The sequence below is a fragment of the Chrysemys picta genome, chromosome 1 (genome assembly GCF_011386835.1).
Source record: "Chrysemys picta bellii isolate R12L10 chromosome 1, ASM1138683v2, whole genome shotgun sequence".
Taxonomy (NCBI): Eukaryota; Metazoa; Chordata; order Testudines; family Emydidae; genus Chrysemys; species Chrysemys picta.
In genome coordinates this window covers 177,842,630-177,865,167 of record NC_088791.1, presented here as the reverse complement: position 1 = coordinate 177,865,167, position 22,538 = coordinate 177,842,630, and the positions used below count along the sequence as shown (strand labels likewise).

Below are 22,538 nucleotides of genomic sequence, written 5' to 3'. Positions count from 1 at the left end.
ACAAAGAGGTGACAAAGTCAGATAGAAAAATGAGTGGCAGAGCTAAAAAGGGCCTTGAAGGCAAGACTGAAAACTGTATTATGAAGTACTTTCTGTATACTCTGTTAATAGTTAAACTAATATGTTTTGCTGTTTTTCTTTTAATCTGCTTGATGCTTATAGCGAAATCAGCATCCTCCCTAGTGTATAATCTGTGCCTCTTAAAGAATTACCGTAATCCCAATAACTGTGAATGGTCTGGTGATTTGAGAAATAAAAATTGGCTATGAACTTAGCCTGCTTATATTACTGCTGTTCACGTAGACAACCTGCTGGCTTTGGGAAGTGACTACCATCAAGTAGCAAGTTCAATAAATCAAATCAACTTTTGTCTGAAAGTGATAAAATCAAAACTAGAGGAGCATGAAGTGTGTGTGTATGTGTGGCAGGGGGAAGCAGTTTATTTCTTACAGTGTAAAAGATGATGATTTTTTCCGCTCAGACTCAGCATAGTGGTAGTGTGAGATATAAGGCAAATTCATAAGTCTTCCTCTGGACTATATACATTTATTGTTTAGTGTGAGATAGTGTGGCTACTTTGTTTGTTTATAAAGTTCAGTGAAAGCACCTTACACTTAATTGTACAGGAATGAGTCATAAATGAGGGGGTTTTATTTACTTCTCTATTTCTTTTTGTGTTTTTTATGGGAAATTTGTTGCTTTCATACACGCGGGCAAATTATTTTGGTTTAATTGAAATTCTTGCAAAACAATAATAAGTAGAAACCAGCGTAGTAGATTAGCTAGAAATGTTTTCTAGGAGACATGTATGGATATCAGTGCAGCTCTACAGCAAAGCTCATACAAAACACATTTGCCTTGATTCATCCAAGGGTTAGTTTTCCTTATTTGTTTTTCCATATCCTACTAATGTTGAGGTGTCCTTCTATAGGATACTATATTGATACATGTAACTACCATTTCAGCTCATGATCATATCCGTCACCCCTTGCTTAAGCAGATTTGCCATTATTACTTTCATGTGCCTTGTGATAGCACTTACTGGAACATTCTGTCTCCTACCATTGAGCAAGCTCTTCTTAGTGCCTAAGATTTAAAGGTAACCCTTGATCTATGTCAAGGGTTATGGCCTGCTTAACCACACTTATGCTAACTTATGCTTCAGCTAATGTCTTACAGGATACTGTAGGTTTCTTGTGTTACAGCTGAATATAATGAAGGCAGATAAATATAATGAAGGCAACAGAGTGAATATGATAAATGCAAGCCTATGGGCTACATAGTAGGCTATTCTGTGAGTACAGGTTGAAGGATGAGTGTCTTCAGCCACTTGAAAAGTGCAACAATAGTCTACTAATGCATATTCTGGAGTGACTTACTGCTATGGGAGTATGGCTTATTCATTTTACATTTAAATGTTTTTTAACTTGTAAAAAAAAAGTTTTATGGGGATTTAGGTAAAGTGCCTTACATTATGAAAAGAAGGTCCTATAATCAGAGCCGGTTCCAGCTTTTCTGCTGCCCCAAGCAGAAAAAAAAAAAAGCCCATCGGCGGCACTTTGGCGGCAGCTCAATTGCGCCGCTTCATTCTTCGGCGGCGGCAATTCTGCGGCAGGTCCTGCACTCCCTCTCTTCCTCTTCAGCAGCACTTTGGTGGCAGCTCAAAGAGGAAGAGAGGGACTGAGGGACCTGGAGGTGCCGCCCCGATACCGGATGGAGTGCCGCTCCTTTGTATTGGCCGCCCCAAGCACCTGCTTCCTTTGCTGGTGCCTGGAGCCGGCCCTGCCTATAATAGTGATGAGAAAACAATAGGAAAGAGATTAAAAATAAATTTGTACTACTGTTTTGGCTCTATTTGTTTGATTGATTTATTTATTTTTACCTTTTTTTAGATTAGAAAATGTATTACACCCACTCCCATTTGTATCTAGGTATAAAAGTAAGAGCCACCATTTGCAGACATGTAGTTGTGGGAGTGCTGCCTCTGCACATCTGGCAGCTTAGGACAGCATTTTGCCTCTTTGAGATAAAGACTGTCCTGTGGCAGCTTGACGTCACCTCCAGCACAGGGCTGTACCTAATTGAGGGGCTGTTGTAGTCCTTGGAGTTTAACTGAAGTTATTAGTAACCATAGAATAAGTTATTAACACAAAGGTAGATACAAATGGATGTGAATTGATTACTCATGTAGTTAAGTGACAGCTTATCATAAATCCACCAATTATTATTGCAAGAACGACAGTGTTTTCCATTAGTCATCTTTTAACGAGTCAACATTTAGTGATAGTTAGCAGACTATGGAATCTGTATAGTGAAGCTTCGTGGTACACTATCTCAGATATCACAGGGTGATAACTTGATGAATGTTAACCTTTTCTTTAAACGAAGACCACTGTATTCACAAGTAGATATGTGAGGGTGAGGGATCTATCTGGCCCTCTCTGTGTCTCTTCCCCCTCCCCCTCCTTCTCCCCCTCTCCCCCCGATGCAGCAGGCATCAGTACCCTGAAACCCCCCTTGCCTAGGAAAAGCCCATTCAATTTTGGGTACCAACAAGACTTAGTCCTCCAGGGGCCTAGAAAGGCCAGGAAAAGATACTAACCAATCAGGAGCCAGCAGACAAGTTAAGAAGGCTTGTCTGCTTCGTCCCAAGGAGGGGGGTGCTGGGTGAAGCTCTGCATTCTAGGTCTAGGTCAGACCTTAGACCTTAGTCCATTCTGTGCTTTGCTGCACATTGGGCTACCCACATTTGCCATTCTTGGCTGTCAACTGCCCTTCTCTCCAAATCTTCCCATTTCACATTGAGGTGCTTAATGTTCGTTTCTATGTTATTCGCAGTCTTCCTCTCTTTCTTCTTGCATTTTCTGGCTTCCGTTCAAGGATGGTATTTGGTAAGCGTTTTTTTTCCCCCAGTCTCAGCACATGTTCCAGCCACTCATGTCTTCTTTTGTAGATTATTTGTGAAAGGGTACCTTGTCCAGTTATTTTTCTGACTTCTTCATTTGTCTTCCTATCTCTATATGTTGTTCCCAATATTCTTCTCAGACATTTGTGATGAAATGCATCCAGCTTTTGCGTATCTTTCATGATAAGTTGCCATGTCTCACTGCTATATGTTGTGATGGCGATAACAATTGCTTTGTACACATTCAGTTTTGTCTTAAGGGAGATGTTTTTGAATTGCCCGATGTTTTCGAGTCTTCCAAATGCAGCATTTGCCTTCCCGATTCTTCTTATTATTTCCCGGGAACTAATACCATCTTGGCTGATAGTACTTCCAAAATACGTACAATTGTCCACCTTCTCCAGTTTCTCCTCTTCAATTTTGAATTCTGTCCTTATAGTCCCCATTAACATGACTTTACATTTCTTTTCATTGCATCTCAAACCTATCTTTGTTACCAATGTTTAAATGTCATTACCAAGTGGTTACTCTTTGAGTTTGTAAGTTTAAAGCTAAATTATGAGTTTATCTTTAATTAAATATTAAAGGACTGAGACCAACCTCAGTGCACCAGTTGTCTTGCTCTGAGTTGGCTGCCACAGTAACAAATAGTGGCATTCTTTAAAATCTGAAATGTAAAAATAAATCCCTTATAACTGTGGTCCATAGCCAGTTAGATGTTAAAGATGGCAAATATTCTTTCCTTATGTTAGGATTTTCTCCTATTATCTGTTTCCTTTAACTCGATGCTGTCTCTTAGATTGAAAGTGTGTGCTTTAAAAAAGCTTAGAAAACTTAATATTTTGCACTTATTTCACCAAACAACTGGGGGGAAAGTACAGATCTTAATTTATTAATTTAAAGTGGCACATTACTATGTGGTAAAAGTGAAGTGAATTAATACTATTTTATTAGTGGTTCCTTGCAGTCCGCCTTATTTTCCAAAGTGATTCCTTTGCTAGAAGAATGTTAGTTGACACTAGTGATAGTTGTCCAGGGAGGAGTGACAGCCTTGAAAACTCATGTAAATTAATAGTGAAAAGTGAGGGACAGATCCTCAGTTGGTGTAAATTGTAAAACCTCCATTGAATTCAATTGAGCTATAGCAATTTAGAATCTGCCCCAAATAAGTATTTTGCGAAAGAACCTGAATTGTTCCCAGTAGATTACTTTTGAGATGTCACTGGTAGCTCTCCTGCACATATTGCCCCAAGTGCCTGCGCCAACACAGTATAGAAGTTCTTTAAAAGGTAACACTGTGCCCCGTGGTACTCTAATATAAATTGTTGTAGCTCTATTGGGTTCAGTGTGCCTTTGTGCAAAAATGCAATGGTGACCTCAACAACATGTTGGAGCTAGAAGCAACTGCTTAGTGAAATTTTGGACTATGTTATCAACATTGTGGTAGCTGCTGTGAAGGTGAAGGAACAGTGGAGACTTTTCTCTCAACTTCTTGTTTTCATACTTTCAAAGTGTTTTGATGTGTAGGTTGATCCTGATGCAACCTTAAACAAAAACTCTGCATAGTGGTAGTTATGTTCATTTAGTAAAGAAGTGTTGCATCAGGTATCTAATATTACAGCATGGTGCTTATGGTCCAAGGGCATCATTGTTCCTTAATTCAAATGGTGGTTGTTTACTTTCTTCAGAGTCTTTATGTGATGTTAATAACTTTTGCATTATGTACAGTAAGCAACTTGTTACACATCCCACCCCAGGGGTGACAACAAAGCATTAGCCTAGGGTAGCAAAACATTAGCCTAGGGCCAAGGGCAGCGCTCATGTTGATTTTTTTTCTTTCAGTTAATGGATTTGGAAGTGCTGTTTCAGCAATTTCCTGTTGTGATTCTCTGGTGGGCACAGCTCCTGAGTGCTTGGTTTGTCATGTTCACTTACTAGTATGCGCCTATGCTGGGATTACAGGTTTCGAAGATCATAATATATACCATGGTCACATGCCTAAATACTCAAACACAAGAAGCAGCTGGCATCTGTATTCATTCCAAACGGAATCCCGAGTTCTTATGTCTCTGGGCCCCGCTCTTTTCTATCAGCCTGCTCCATGGAGCAAAGCTATGCTGGGTCCTGGGCCTCCTATCAGTGAGGAGTCAGATCTGCAAATCAATGAAAATTTGTCCTAAATTTGTCACTTCTTGGAATGGTCTTGGCTGATTCTAAGTTCCTCGGGTCTTCTGGGAAATTTTCCTACCGGCCACACTGATCCGGTGGCTGCAGTTCAGTGGCGTGTGATGTGATTTCTCTTTATCATTTTTGTCAATCCTATTATGATTTTTCAGGAGAAAAATGTTGTATGTGAGTAATGATCTTTTTAGATTGTATGCTGTTCAGGACGGGGACCATGGCTTCCTCTAGATTTGAATAGCCCCCAATGTATTTTGTCTGCCAGTGTAATATAAATAATAATAATAATGGAAGATACTGTGACAGCCTTAGAGTCTTTTTTTAAAATAATACTAGCCCCTTTAAAGCTAGGAAATGAAGAGGTGAAGCTGAAAAGTTATCTGCAATGTTGGTTACCCTCCTGTCTTGCTGAGTTCATAAGGTATATATGAAACTGTAATTCTGAAGCCCCCTAATAAATGATAATATGCCAATGCTAATGCACAACAGATTAGGTTATTATAGGCACAGTAGAGCCATTACAATGTACTGTTTAAATATATATTTAGGGACTTTTTAACTGCCCATTTTTTCCCAGCTAAATCTTACAGGCTTCTTTGGAGTAGCCACCATGGTCCATTGTATAAATTTATATTATAGTGGCTTTCTGCAAAGGTGTGTTTTGACTCAGTAGAGTGTAACAGCTCATTTGGAATCATTGCAATCCCTCATGGCAATGAGTATTTAGGGACTCTTAAATCCAGGGGCAATTTGGCTTTGCACGTATGCATACAAAGTCTGTGTGGTGGAAATCCTTTGAGGGAAAAACTAATGAAAATGGTGCTACGTGAGTAGTGCAGTGCACAAAGTAAACTGCCTTCCTCAGTGAAACAACTTGTACTCTTACATAGATTAGGGGCAGAAGTAAAATCCATCATCTCTCTCTCTTCCGCTTCCCCCTCAAAAAAGTACCCCAAATGACTCTGTAAACATTAAAGTACTAGTGAAGGCCATTGCCAGACCTTTTAACATTCATCATTTTAATATTTACCAGAGAATAGTCATTTTTTTAATAAAATCAGTAGTTTTCAGAATAGCTGTTCCTGTTCAGATCACAAATGAAAATGAGTATGGTGCTCTTTTTCCTGAAAGTGAGATGACTCTCAGCACTGGACAGATCCAGGTAACCTTATGGTCCAGGAAGGAACTGTACAAGCTTCCCCACACCACTCTGCCTATGCACCCCACAGCCATGACTGACAGTACCTGTGTTGCTGAACTCCTGGATCTTTCTTCACCAGAGGCTACTTAATCAGGCCAGAATGAGATAAACAGTGTGTTAATTTTGCATCAGTGTAGAAGAGGACTGAAGTATTGTGATTGTCTTATTATGACCTTAAGATTTGAAGTCAGCCTCATGAGGTGAAAGGTTGGAACAAATGCAAGCCCCACTGAAACCAAAGGAAAGACTCCAAGAGGGGTTGAATCAGGCCTTTAATCCTTTGCTCTGCTTTGCCTCCTGATTTTGATAGTCCTTTGCAAACATTTGTGTATCAAAACCATCATGTATTTTGGTACGTAGAGCTTGTCAATTTTTTTTTTAATTTTCACTACAAATATTTGTCAACAATTAGAGCTTTTAAAATATTTTGACCTGAGTTGGTTGGAAAAAAAAAGTCATCAAAAATTCAGAAATACCCAAAATATTGACTAGTTGTAATGGCACTATTGGAAATCCCCAGCGAACATAGAATTAATACTGGGGGGGAAAAGAATTGTTCAGTGGTATTTATGAAATATGTTTAAAAAGTTATATGGGGTGTATTATACCGGCCTCTTGCCAATGTTCTTATTCTATTTTTCAGTCCAGCATACTGATATATATGAAATTCATGCTTTTTATTTTAGTGAATATTTCTAATGCTTTGAATTCCTGTCTTGGCAGAGAATAATGATGCTTTCTAATTACAAATTCTCCAGTTAAATTTTAAATGAAATAAGGAACATATCTTTTTTTAACATACTCTGGCCATATCATGCTGGCTATATCATTCATAATCTGTTTTTGGCCTTTGAAATGATGAACAGATAATTTTACTATATTGGTTAAAGGATGTTGTAGCCACTAAAAGAACTCAGATCTGCAGCATTGGTTTAACACATTATTGCTAGGGCAAGCCTCAGTTTAATGATCCAGATGCCAGTAAAACAGAATTCCAAAGGGGGAAAAACTTTGTGATATGTGAAATGTAACGTTATTTCTCAAAACTTTGGGGGCAAATGAGGCATAGAAGATATTTTCAAATGTATACTGTCTGAAACGTGATGTTAAATCTTTTTCCTAACTACTAATGCACTGCAGAATCCTTTGTTGAAGCATATAAGTTTCATGGATCTGCTGCTGAAGGTGACATTACATGAGTCTAAGCAGTTCTGTGCAATGACATTAGATTGGCAGCTCCATTGCAAGCATTTTTAGCATCTTGAACTAGCTAGGTAATTTGTGCTGCTAATTAAGAAGATTGGTTTCATTTTTATGAGAAGGGATTTGGAGAAAAATTAGGGTCCTTTTTCAGAAGAGGACTTGTTTGCCAATGTGCTGTAGATTCTAATTGAAATTGTAGGAAGGAAGTATATACCTAATAGTTGGAACAGGGTACTAGAAGTCAGGACTCGTGGGTTCTTGAAACAGCTCTGCCAATTATTTTGTTGGGTATACTCATCTGTAAGCTGGTACACATCTCACTTACTAATAGGTGTGATGAGAGGCTCAGCCAACTGATGTTTGAACTTAAAAGGGGTTATACAAATACAGTACACAACTGAAAGATGGAAGGGTTTTTGTAGTGTATAGATTTCAGGGATGGCTTTTCTTTTTGCACCACAGCAACCCCTTGTTACAGATTTCAGGGACCAAAAAAAAAAAAAAGGTTAGAATGAGCCACAGAAATGTTTAAAGGTATATCACTGTCATACAGCACGCCTATGGTAGACACAAACTATCCTGGGAAAGAGCTTGCGAGCAGGGAGGAGGTCAAGAAGGAAAAAAAATTAGAAGAGTTGTAAATTAAGAAGGTAGTAGAAAAAGAAAAAGGGAAAGGGACATGGAATCTCCTTTCATAGAGAGCAGTGTCAGAAATGTCTTTTTAAGCTGTTTCTTTTTTATTCATATAGATTAACTGGGACTTTCTATAGCTCATAGCTGAGGGGTTTTTTTTGTAATGGAAATAAGGAGCATGTATGAGTCAGTACTTTTTAAAAGCCCGAATCCTCCCAACTATGGCATTAAAAATGAGCAAAGGAAGGGTTAGCTGTCATGTTTCTCTCCACACTCTAGTTGTTTGTGTGATAGGGGGTACAAGACATAGTCACACATCTGTAGAGACATATTAACTAATAGGTCTTGAGGCCCAGGCACAAAATGCAGTGATTTTGGATGTGCCCATCTGTTGATTCAGGCAGGTGAAAGAACAAGAGAGCAACAGCTATGAGTGCAGTCTGGGAGGGCATGGGTATCCAGAGGTATGTGTTGTTCAGAAAGATTATTGGACCCACTGGCGAGTGTGTGTTACAGGTCCCCCTCTGTGCACCATTTGTAGAAGATATGATTCTGTTACAATCTCAAAGCCTTGGCTAAAATCTCTACAAAGCCTTGGCTTCAGCTGAAGCAGCTCATGAGTTTTAGCTCTGGAGGTCCCTGATTCAATGTTTAGTGTGACAGCCAAGATGGCTGCCATCACACATGCTCAAATGCTTGGAAACCCCTCTGCTGCATTAAGAGAGCCTAACAGTGAGAACCCACATATCAAGATGAAAAATTTAAAAAAATTAACTTCCCCCCCTGTCCTTTGTCTCCAGGATCCCGTCTTCGCCAAGAAGACTTTCCACCGCGGATTGTTGAGCATCCTTCAGACGTGATAGTCTCTAAGGGAGAGCCAACAACTCTGAACTGTAAGGCCGAGGGAAGGCCAACTCCCACTATTGAATGGTACAAGGATGGAGAGCGAGTGGAGACTGACAAAGATGACCCCCGCTCCCACCGTATGCTGCTGCCCAGCGGATCTTTATTTTTCTTACGCATTGTACATGGACGCAGGAGCAAACCTGATGAAGGAAGTTATGTTTGTGTTGCGAGGAACTATCTTGGTGAAGCTGTGAGTCGCAATGCATCTCTGGAAGTAGCATGTAAGTAATCCAAAATATGATCACCACCTTCTAAAATTCATGTAAAACTTTGTAGTTGCTTTGATGTTAACATATAGCCCTCTCATGCAGTACCAAGTTAGCAGATAATAAATGTGGATAAGCTTGTCATTTTACCTTTCACTATTACTCTTAGCCAAGCTGTTTTCACACACTTCTATTCAGTCGCAATGACCATGCAAAATATATGATTTATACTGAGGTACTATTCTAGCCTGTGTATAATCATAATTGACATTAGCATGGAGGAATCCTAGTCTCCCTTTAATGAGTAATCTAATTTTGAAATTATGGGTCAAGTTAGTTATACTGAACCATAATATTAAAAATTTAAATATCATTTAATATAAGGGTGCACTGTCTCTTTCTCCTTATTAGGTCATCTGTTACTTCTGCAGAAGTAGTCAGTTTCCAGTCTGGTGACTCATGTACTATACTGTTGAAAGCCTCAATCCCTTCAGAGTTCCCTTCTGCCAAAAACTCAGTACAGGTCTCATTCATTATGTGACTGGCATGTGATAATTGTTAACCATTTCTCAACATATCTAGAACAGTCTTATTCCTATTGATTGGCTTTATGTAACAGTGAAGTCATCACCAAACTTTTAGAGAATTTGAAATTACTGAGACCCTCATGCATGAATGCTCTGCTTCCAAGTGAACAAGCTGAAACAAGGTCATTTTATTTGCATCTTAAAGAAACTTGTCTTTCACATGTAAAGTTACTATGTGTTAACTGCCCCTAATTAATTATCTGGGTTTAAAAGGAGACGGGAAAGAAAAATAAATTTCAGCATGCAAAATGAAGTCAGTTAATGCTGTCTGTGCATTTTCATAAAAATGAATTTTAAAAAAATGGTTAAAAAGCTAAAAACACAATTATTTTCTTAGACTTCATTTTCAGTACAGGGAGGGTGCAAGGCCCTGATTCAGCAATCTTTCCCTACTCAGCAAAGTAGTTAAACATGTGTTTAACTTAAGCCCCATTGACTTCTGTGGTAAGCACATACTTAAGCACTTAGGGTGAAGAGGGATGGACTTAAGCATGTACTTAAATGCCTTGCTGACCTGCGATCCAAGTATTTTGCCTATTTTTTTTTCTAGGTGGCTAACCTTTTTAATCTTTCAATTTCCAAATCCCTCCATTGTCATACAGCCACCCTTGTATGAGGATAAGAGTACCTTCTCCATGGCTGATATCAGTTATAGTCTTTGAGGAATAAGGAAAGGAGTTCATATCTGAAACTACCAGAAGTAATTGAAGGGTATTGGAAGAACTGCTGGTTCAGTTTCCTTAAAAGAATTTCTCCTGCTTCAACTGACTTTTGTGTGTACAATGCAAAACTTTAGTTAATCTTGATAGTTTGTCATTATCTTCATACATTACAGAAAGGACATTCCCTTGAACTAATTGTCAGATGATATAGGAGCTAAACAGTAGAGCAGGGTAGGCCAATGCATGACCTTTCATTTCATAGAACCTTGTTTCAAAGCTTTTTCAAATCATACCTGAAAGGTAGTTTATAGTTTTCATTCAAGTCCTCAGTGAAGACTTGTCCCCATCACAAAAGCATCACATAGTTTGCACAGTTTAGGATTGTAGGCATTTTTGCACTGCAGAGAAGGACAGCATGAGAGAGGTTGCAAAGCTATTTGAAGAAACCTACATTCTGTGTGGGTGTCCAACCAATGCTATTAGATTATTACTCTTCTGAGCACTTTATTCACATGCATGATTGTTGAGATCTCTGAGAGAGGTTATGTTGTCTTTATTACAGGTATAAACATGTTTGAAATGTTTGGCTTCTTAACTTGCAGATTTGCCTGGTACATGATGTTAAGATTAAAACATCTACTGTCTGGATATAAAGTAGAAAAACTGGTGCAGTTGTACCTTGAGTCATCACATCAAAATGATTGGTTGTTTCAAAATAAAAGTATGCTTTTATTGCATCAAATCTTACTGATCTCTACTACAATGACTGCTGAGAGTCTCTAGTTACAAACTGTTCAGTCTCCTGAGTTACAATTTTAACCACTGCAGCTGGTGGCAGGTCATGCATGAACTAAAAGTCAGATAACAGAAGACTGCAAAAATAATAAGACCAGGTTTCATTGTAGATGGTGTTTTAGGGAAGGATCACAGAACATGAAATCTGAGAGCTGAAACCATAGCCAAAGTTTCTGTAAAGGCATCGTGCACCTGACACCAGATTATCTTACTGTTTTTGTACCTTTGAAGTTTAACTGACTGAATTCTCCAATTAAACTCTTTGGGGATTAAAGGGAACATTCCTGGGCCATTTAAATTAAATAGTGCTTTGTCTTTGCTTGAACTGAAACATGATGGTATGAGGGACTTCATAAAGGATGGTAGAAAAGTTTTTAAACATGTTCATTCATGATTTAAGGGCAAGATTCTGCCACACTTACTCATGTTGTGAATAGGATCTATTGATTTCACTGGACTATAGACTCAGTAAAATACAGTCTTATTAACTTTGTGACCTAGACATCTTTTACAGCTTAGGTAGCATTGCTTCCAAAGAACATCGTTATGTTGGACACCTGTGTAAAAAGATTGTCACTTAATGCACCTGACTGGGATGCAGCTGTTACTGGAGGCTGCAAAACTACTCAACTCTTCCCAGTTTACTGCAAAAGTTCATGCATTTTCTCATTCAAATGTCTATTTTTTTTATTCTTAAGGATCTAAAATAAATTTCCAAGTGATTTGTAGGAAACAGCCCCTTTAAGGCTTTACATCAAGCTTTGTGCATCATAACTGTTTATAGTTTGTTGGAGACTCTCTAAAAGTCAATCTCCATTAGAGAAATGAGCTGTTGCTGATAACTGTTGTCAGCAGCGGGTGCCCCTGCACCACTTCAGTTGCTGAATTAAAAAACGTTTATCTGCTAGGTAGTTGGGACACTACAGCATTGTTAAGAGAAAGCATGATAGGCCACATTCTGCCAGGTCTCACTCATGCTATCTGTAATGGTGTTGAAAACTGCTGTCTCTCCCCTAGCGGTTAAACCTTTTTCAACACCGATAACGAGGCGCTAGTGAGGTCCTTTTGCTGGTAACCATTGCCATGGATCATTTTTCCAGTGTAGGTGGACCCTAATTGTAGCACAAGGGAAATGGCTGCTTTTCACAGATCTAAAAATACTTGAATCTCTTGTCTATTTTGGTAATTAATCAATAGCGAATTATTTAAATATCTGTATTAAATTGTGTCTCTTTAAAAATGTGAAGCTGAACAATCCCTTTGAGAAGGGGCACTTTGTAAATAAACGTTTGTTTTTATTAGTCTCTCAAATTACTGTTGCGAAACTGCGCATGCTTTTGGTCTGGGCAAAGATCCAAGTGACTAACTGGTTCATTCTTGTCTCCTTTTCCTACTGTTTTGTATGGGCACCTACCACACAAACACCATGATTCTTGAACTTATTCATATTCCTGTGTTTAGTTGAAATCATTAGAACTACTAGGGGCCATGATTCAAGGAAGCATATAATATTTAAAGTTAAGCATGTGCTTAATCCATTGCTGGATTGGGGCCTGTGGTTGCTGTCTTCGTTTTCCTAAAGTAAACTAAAAAAAAAAAAAGTCTTACTCCTAAAGATTTTCAAAAATATTTTTATTTGAAAGCATAATTCATCATTGACACATTTCAATCATGCTTGGATTGATACTTGGGTTAGTATTTTAGTAAGAATTTCCTACTAACCAGAAACTAATTCTAACATTATTGATGGATCTGACATTTGTATGGGAATTCTGTTGTGTTTTTTTAATAGTTAAACCATTAATAGTAGGCACTGTGCTCTTAAACGAACAGAAAATAGTTGTTTTATTCAAAATAGAAAAATGTGTTTATCTTGAGTTTGTATGTTTCAAATACCACACATAGAATTTTTATGCAATTTAGAGTTGGTATTAGAAGCATCATAAATGTAATGCCCAAAATGTGCTTGGGATCATTTTAAATAATCTGGTATAAAAGGTAGGTTTTAAGTAATCTGTCTTTTGTGAAATGCCTTCGGTGCTTTTTAAATGTTTTGAAAATAAAAGCACTATTTTTCACAAAGCAAAAAATTGACTTGCCTGAAATTATGGTGTGGAGTTTTCCAATGGGAATATTGGGAGACACATTTGCGGTAACTACTGTAGGTAGGATTTCAGTTTCAAGCACCAGGGCGCCACATGTAAGGAACAGAAAGAGCATAAGGGGACTTCGCACTGACTCAGGCTGTCTCTGATCTACCCTGAGTCAGTGGCAGCCCCCAGAGATAACAGCTGTAGCCCCAGGTGTTAAATATGTGACAGCAGCTTGATCTATCGACCAGCGTAAAAGGGGGCTCTGGCCTAAATGAAAATTCATGAAAAATTGATGAAGTCCCCAGATTATTTTTTTTCCTTTTTCAATGCTGTGCCAATGCAGTGAGGAGAGATTAAATGAGGTGTTGAATGCTTTAGTGGCAAAGAGGTTGTGGTTCAAAGGTTAGGGGTCATGAATAAAAAGATCATCTCCCCCCCCCACACCCTTTGCTTTCTTCTAAAACAAAACACAAGAGCGTCTCAGATTAGCCAGGCTTTATTTTGCCTTTGATATCAAAATACAAAAAGAATAATTGTTCAAAAGCAGGGGTATTTTTCACTAAAAGGGAAGGAGTGTGGAGGTTGGGGCTGATACAAAAGAGAGAACAAACTCTGATTCATAATTCAATTGGAGAACCAGAAATAGATTGAATTCCACGACTGCAATATACATTTTGGCCTCCATCTTTCAGGGTTTGTGCTTGAACTGAAGTCATTAGGAGAAAGAAAAGGTCTTGCATTATTTATAGGTCACAGATTGCTGGAATAGCAAGCTTTGGAACACTCTCAAAACATAATGGTCCTGTTTGCATTAAATCCAAAACTAAATTGATGCTTTATCTGTATGAGTAAGAGAGGTTACAGCAGAAGACTGAGATTAGCAAGAGGAGTCGCAGGTGTTCTCCAAAGTGAGCCAAATCTTTTATACAAGAAATCTAATATTACAACATGTCAGTTTTATTTGTAAAATGTGAAGATTAAAAGATGAGAGGCATAAAATATTGACTAAACAATCATCCATATATTATAAAAATAATCCCTTCAGATATTCTATGAAGCTCTTGTAGAGGGCAACTGTGTGTTGATGACAATTAAATTAATTACATTTATCAAAGATACTTGAAATCCAAAGCACCTGCAAAATAACATAACATAGTAACCTGTGGCACATTGGCACAGTAAAGTGCATTGATGACCTTGGTCTAGTCTTTACTGCACAGATATTCCCATTTAAAAAAAAATAATTTCACAATTGGCACTAAGTGTTAGTGTCAGCAGGGAAATTAAGGGCTCAGTGGTCAAAGAGCTGATTTGCTCTCTAATGTTTGGAGGATGAATATGCCACTGCCATGCACCCTTTTTAGTCATTCACACCTTTGTCAAGGGACTGGGCAACCCTACCTGTCTGAACTGGTAGTCATCTATGTTCACTTAGCAGGGATATAAATGACTACAGAAAGTGGAATGCAATGGCTAGTGGTCCTTTAAGAACCTGGCTGATGCAGAAGAGCAGGGCATTAGAGTGAAGCTGGTACTGTCCTTCCCATACTTCAGTTTTTCTGGGGATAAATATGGTATTCCTGGGCTGTCAACAGAACACATTTCATGAGTGCAACATTCCTTTTAGAGGTGAAAATTGTGACAGATGTGATAAATAAGGATGATACATTAAAAGAAAGAATAGTTGAAATGCTTTAAGGGAAAAAATGACGGAATTTCATACTTGAAGTGGGATAAAAAATAGACAGATGTGGTATCATCTTGTCTGGCTGCCCATCAGCACTGTTCACTGTCAAAAATGTAACTTATGATGAGATGTAATTGTACTCCTTCTTTGCCCTAAAAGTCTCCCCAGTGTGGAATTCCTAATCAAAAAGTCTGTTAGTCTTTAACACACATGCACAACTTCCATCAATAGTGATGAGAGGTGTATATTAGCGGGAGCATGAACTCAGCGAACCTGTATAGTATCAATGCGAAAAAGGCCAATGGCTTAAGAAAAATTGAAACAAAAAAATCTCTCTACAGGATACTTCTGTAGCAGGAAACTGGTTATCTGGTATAATCCACTGGTGGTTACCACTGCAGGAAGTTACAATATGATAGAGCATGTCAGTAGATGATACACACACATTTATTTCAACAGTGAAAATATGAAACTAGAGAACCATATAACTAACAGTGAGGGAAACCACTTCAGATAAACCACGATCTGAAGCAAACATCAGCTCAAATTTCTATTTGAGGGTCAAATAAGTTTTCTCATTATTTCATTTATAATTTAGTATGTATTTATAGGTCACAATCTAGTCCTCTGGGAGTAGCAGGAACAGAACTACCACGAGAGAGGCTTTTTTGTGTGTGTGTTATTTCCTATTTGGCTGCAGCCAGAGTAGAGCGGAAATATGATGGAAGTTCCTGTTCTCATTAGATATCCAACCTATGAGATCAGGGTGAGTTCCGACACATCTGGACTTTTTCAGTACTTCTCCAAACTTCACCTTCTGTGGTTAGCATATTTCTTGCTATCTGATTCAGATAGTGCTCTAGCTCCCCAAGTAACTATATTGAGCAAAGAAAGGTAATCTATTTCAAACTACCTTTTACTGATTAAGGTCCTGATCTTCCAATAGGGTACCCCAGCCCTACTCCTCCACCAGTTTGTCTCCACATGGGCACCGAGGCTCAGTTGTAGATTCAGGACCTAAAATGTTAGCGACTATTTTGTCACTCCTGGCTGGAATATGACTAAATGGGACCTGGATCTACGAAAGTTTCAAGTACCCATAAACAACAACAAAAAAGGCAGTCATTTTTGGTTTCCTTCATCTTTTCCCCTGTTTCCTCTCCATTCACCCATTCCCAGGGACCTGTCATAATGGGCTGATCTTCTCTGCAGCTCTCCACACCTTGGATAGACTATTGGTTTCTCACCTCCCCCCCCCCTAAAAATGTTTAGGGCAAAGCAAATTTCTTTAGGATATCCAGTTTCTCTTCTGAAATTATCTGCTCTGTGCCCACTACTTTCTCTTGCACAAAGAAAAAGCTGACATTTCATTGTGGAAGCTATTTTGCAAAGCTGTTGATCTGATTCTGCTTTTTAATAATCTCTTGCACATCACTTCATTTGATTTTGAGGCTTCCTTCTTTCCCTCGCCTTTGATTTTTATCAAGCCTGCCGTTTATATAATTTCTGAACAGTCTACTTGATAAAAGGTTGAAAGCTAAGCAACTGCCAATGAGTCATGTATTATTATCTTTAAAATACCTCCCAGTGTGAGTGGGTTGATCTTCTATTAGTCTGTGTTTCATGTACTCATTCTGTGCCCGACATTTTTCTAATTTTAGTCAGTCCAGGAAATAACACAGCAGATCTCGATAACGCTGTAACATCAAATTATTTAACACATTTGCATTTCCACACCTCTGCTCCCTTTGCTGAGAAAACTATGAGTGCCATTTGAATATTAATTGAAATACTGGCTATTGTTGGCATATGCCTCAGACATGTTGTACTACTTTGTGATGTCAAATCAGATAAAAGAAAATTCATTTGAAGCAACACTCCAGACCTTTCATTTGCAAACACTACATGATCTAAATACTAACAAAGTGCGTTACACTGCTAATTAACAGAAATCATTAGGGCAAAGTTGGTGGATGTTATACATTAATGGGCTGGCATTCAGATAATCACTTTATTTGTTCATGGAAACTAGACTCTTATCATTCCTCCTTTTCATTTTTAACACTCATCCTTTCTATCTTCATTCACAAAGTTCTGTGTTTCATTTTTCTAGTCTCCAGGCATTAAAACTTCACCATGACTTTTGATGATGATGAGCCATTTCAAGATGTTTATATTGGTGTTTTTGATCGGACAATCTGATAATATGTGACGGCTCTACCAGTGGGAGGAGGGAGAGTAACCAGTTCCCAGTAGACAGGTATCTGTTTCACATCTTTCAGTGAGCACACGTGTGGGCTTTGGTGAATGCTTCTGGTGTTACTCTTTCTTGGGGGAGGGATAGCTCAGTGGTTTGAGCATTGACCTGCTCAAACCCAGGGTTGTGAGTTCAATCCTTGAGGGGGCCATTTAGGGATCTGGGGCAAAAATCTGTCTGGGGATTGGTCCTGCTTTGGGTAAGGTAACTCCCATCTAAATTTTGGGGGGGAGGGATAGCTCAGTGGTTTGAGCATTGGTCTGCTAAACCCAGGGTTGTGAGTTCAATCCTTGAGGGGGCCACTTGGGGGATCTGGGGCAAAATCAGTACTTGGTCCTGCTAGTAAAGGCAGGGGGCTGGACTCGATGACCTTTCAAGGTCCCTTTCAGTTCTAGGAGATGGGATATCTCCATTAATTATTAATTATCTGTGTGGAGAGAGTAATCTTCACTTAAGCATCAACTCACTCCTCAGCAAAATTCTAACATTCTTTTCTTTTCAGCCCTATATGCAAGTTAGAGTATTATTTTCTTCCATCACAGATACCTGCAATGTTGTACAAAAGGGTGTGAATTCTTGTGGTCCTGCTGGACTCTTCTCTGATCCTGCATGCCGAGGTAGAGATAGTGGCCGTGTCATTCAGGATTGGCAATGACTTCTTCCACCTTCAGCTTTCTTGGAAACTTTGTCCTATTCTATTTGTAATAGGGTCTGTTATTGTTTTTTTTTTTTTAAATTCACTTGGTGAAGTAGTAAATGCTGAAGAAATATAGATGTTTCAGCTTGTAGAGAATATGACGGCTTGTCCTCTCAATGGGCTGAGCCATCACTAGACCATTACTCCTGTGACTCTCATTCTGCCTCCATTACCAATTCAAAGCCTTGGTCCTGCTTTTCAAAGACTTTGACAGCACAGGGTAAAACTGTATTAGTAACCACACCTCCAACTATGATCCATAAAGAAAGTTGCACTTTCTGTGGTAATGCAGCTCGCAAGACCCAGGATGAAAGGTGTGAGAACCAGAGAAAAAGTGTTGTTGGAGTGAGGAGTGCTAGATGTTGAATGTTCTTCCAGAGGAGTTTAGAATAATCCCAAATCTGACTACTTTTTAGATCACATTACAAGACCAACTTATTTTATAAAGCTTACCTTCCATAATCAGAAATGTATACATAGCACACCCCCATTTTATAACTTGGCAGGCAGGGACAGAGAAATTAATTACATTTCTTAAGGCCGTAGAAGAAGTAGTCATAATGAGATGAGATTAAAATGTAGGAGTTCCTGTGTTTTGTCCACTAGAACCACACCTTCCACCTGGTGTGAATGTGTAAATTCTCCCAGCCTTTCACTTTATGTCAGAGAAATACAATGGTGGCATCCTTGAGGCAGCCTTCAGATTTCTTCTGACAAGAAATATAAACTCTTGGCAGATTTAAAGTGCATACTGTATTTTTTTGAATAGATAGGGGTTTTTTTATGCTGATGAATGAAACTGCAAAGCTTTGGTGTGGATGAGTGCCCAAAGGTTTTGAACATTTAAATGAAAATTCAGAATGTGTTTTACTTCAGAATAGGTAGTTTCCTGATGCTACTTATTTTTAATGTAGTAGTTGGTTAACCTTAAACAAGATTTTCTCCTGGTTAGATAAGCACTCAGCTGATCGGCAAGACCTTATTCAAACTATTCTAACTCATCCGACCTCTAAAACTGGGTTTGAAGTCTTGCAGATAAAAGCTCTCTGGTGAGATTTTCACTACCACTTTTATGTAGTCCATTGAAGAGGGTGGAAATACACAAGAAAAGGCTATTAGGGTATTTTAGCACTTACATGTCTCCTCCTGACTGAAATCAGAAAAGTACAGAGATTGTGAAAAATAATGGTTAAAAGCATTGGGTTCGGGTGAAAGATTAGGTCACTGTTAATCATCCCTGAAACACTTTCCCCATCTTTACCAGAGAGACCATCTTTGGGGAAGAGGGGGAGGAATTATCTGAATCATGCAGAGTTCAAAATTGAATATTTTTTTTTCTTCTGTAGAGAACATGTTGAATCTTTGTTTTCTCAGATTAAAAATATGAACAAACTGGTAATGTAAAAAATATCTGTGCAGTACAAATCAGTATACAAATTAGAAGTTGGTGAATTAAATCAGAAATAGTAGGGCCTCCTAGGGAAGAAGTTCCTTCTGTCCGTTTCAATGGGTGGAGCTGAGAGACATGAGTTGAAATGTGTGTGAGGGGGAACCCTTTCACATTACACTCTTTTCAATTGCCAGCAATAGGTCACCTGTCCCAAATTGAAGTGACTCTTCTTTCTCCCTGGGTACTTATGTGGATCCAATTGTAGTATTTTAGCATCTCAAAAATGTTTAGTGAGATTAGCTCAAAGGGCGTTGTAAGGATAGGAAAGTACTATTATCCCCATTTTACAGATTAGACTCAGAGAGACTCTGACTTGCCCAAATTCACACAGGAAGTTGTTGCACAGCCAGGAATTGAAGACAGGTTTCAACCACAGGACCATCTGTCTTTTTGTTCTTCCCACTCTCTACCTATCATTAAAAATATAACAAAAAAACAAAATCTGTTTTCACTTCTTCTTTCACTCTGACAACACAAATTTTCTGGCAACATATACATGTCAAGACAACGGGTAAAATAGCGACCTCCCTTAAGTTTTATGTCTTTTACAAGGAATTAACTAATTGTGTAAATTCTGTTCACAATCACCTTGTGGCAAGGTTATGAGACTTTTTTTTCCTTTTCAGTGGGATATTCAATATAAACCATAGCTTATAGATAAGTTGACTCTGGGGAAAGAAATCATAAAAATCATGGACAAATGGTTTCCCTTATGAATGCAGTCTAAGTGCCTGCACTTTGAGGAATTAATAGTGTGGAGTCCCAGAGTTTGCGCTCTCTTGAGTAGAATCTATTGATTATGGACCTGACTCTGATCTCTCTCACACTTGTGTAAATTGGGAGTATCTCCGCTGGTGTAAAACTGGGGAAAATTAGATCAGAATCCGTTCTAACTTTTTCAGGCTGGATTTGCATCATATTTCCTTATTATATACCTGTATAGTGAACCAGTGAATATAAGATAGGATCAGAACGCCCATGTTATCAAGCCCTTTTACTGTTGTTTTTCATTCCAGCACTGCAGTGGTGTTTAAATGTAGCCTTTTCACCCATCTCTTGCAACTGATTTGGCCTTTCAGAATGACTGATCACAGGGCATAGATCTAAATAGTCACAGCAAACAGGTACATGAAGGGGACAGTTTTATTTGAAGTTAAGTTTAAACTGTGAAACAGAATTGCTGCACAAATAAGCTATACAATATATCTGAAAATATCATTTATAATTCTAATATCCTTATTGCCAATGTTATGAGAAAAATATATCCTCAAGTTATAATGAAATATGGAAAGTATTCTTTTACAGCACACTTTACAATATATAAATTCTCCATAAATTGCGAGTAATACCCTTAAAAGTTCTCATGCTCTGGATACTGAAAGGAATGCTCATGTAATCTTCAAGCTTCTAAATTATGACAAAGCTCCTTTGTTAAGAACACAGTGAGCTCAATTTAATTTGAATATAAGATGGGTAGATTTCCAGCCTATTTTATTTAATTTGGTAGAATCCACTATATAATATTATCTCTAGTATATTTGCTTTATTTTCCCCTTTCCCAATTAGTCTCATAAATATGCAAAAGCTAATAAAAGAAACATAACATAGTTTTCCCCCACAAATTTGGACGTACAAAATTAGTTGTACATCCTGATTATGATTTTTCTGATTTAGTGGCCTTTTCTGGCTTTTGCTGTAGTATCTGTAAGAAAATGTTTATATAAATATTTCTGTCACCCAATAGCCCAGCATCTTTTGGAGCTTAAGGGCAGTATCAGTGTCTATACTTATTTCCATATGTCGCATCAGCTGCAAGAAAAATGTATGCATTTCTGCCAGCCATTTTTCCATCACCTATCCCAGAGTCCTCAGTTGAGGTGACCTCTGGAGTGACTGGTGTGGTGAGTGATGTAGTTAATGAGATCCAGCGACATCATGACCCCGACCCCTCATGGCCCTGGCTCTCCTCATCCATCTTCTTAGCCTCACAGACTGTAAGGCAGTGTGTGGAAACAGGATTAAACAAGTGTGAATAAACAAGTTCAAGAGCTTTCTGTCATGACTGCCAACACTGGACAGCAGCAAAGTGAGAGACTAATAACCCGATGTGGGGGAGCTAGGTCACTTTATCGTAGATGCACCTAGAGAAAGTACCACTTCCTACGTGGTGATTGTTTTTCAAACTTCAGGAAGACTCGTGTGATACCTGTGAGGCTTTGCCTGCCGTTCCTTTTCAGTCACACAGCTGGTGGCACCTGTAGTCCAGGGATGGGTAATACATCATTTAAGGCTCCATCCAAAAAGGTGCAGAGGCCAACAGCACCACTAAGCAATCAAGCCTTCGGCTTGTACTGTGAACTACTTAAACTTTGATCTCTTCAGAAAATAATTGGACTTTCTAATAAAAAAAAAAGATAATCTCATTTGCTTACATGAAAAACAATCCAGAATGTAAAACACACCATAGAAAAGAATCATGGCATTTCAGATAGGAGCTCTAGCCTACTGGCTTATTTTCTAATATGAAATTTGTTTTCCTTAACATGATTTCACCCTGAGTCTGTTTCTAAACATAAGATGCTGAGATAAGGCGCACTTTTACTTTCCTGCTTGTGGCAATGGTTCAGGCACTGTCTGTCCTCTGTTTGTCAAGACCTACTGTTACCCTGTGGCACTTTTTGATAAGTTGACCAGTTGGTGATTAAACATATTTATTTAGTTCAATGGGTCAGAGCTATTGCGGCAGATAGAAAATTACTGATGGATTATCAGTTTCAGCACCTCTGACATCTGGCCTTAGTGTAGTCCATCATCTGAGAATTCATAACACATTTGCCTGGACAATAACATGCTCAGCTACCTGTGTGATCATGGATCTGGATATTGGAAACATTTTGTTCAGAATTAATAGGACAGATGTCACAGAAACTAGAAGGCTATCATTTTTTCCATGGTTGCAAAAGCACCTATTAGAGTTGACTAGTAAATAGTGCACTAGAGTCCGTACAGAGTTTCAGTTGTAGTTCACCAATATTTTAAATGTTTCTCTAGAATGTCAAAAGAAACTAAATGGTA

General features: G+C 38.5%; 1 protein-coding gene across 32 annotated transcripts in view; it reads left to right on the top strand.

Moving 5' to 3' along the window:
* Nucleotides 1–22,538, top strand: part of ROBO2 (roundabout guidance receptor 2) — a 1,484,585-nt gene that overhangs the window by 917,328 nt on the left and 544,719 nt on the right. For all 32 annotated transcript variants that reach the window (XM_065575614.1, XM_065575735.1, XM_065575671.1 and 29 more), the window contains one exon: nt 8,924–9,250. In XM_065575614.1, coding sequence (XP_065431686.1) covers nt 8,924–9,250 — 327 coding nt within the window. The remainder of the gene's footprint in view (nt 1–8,923; nt 9,251–22,538) is intronic.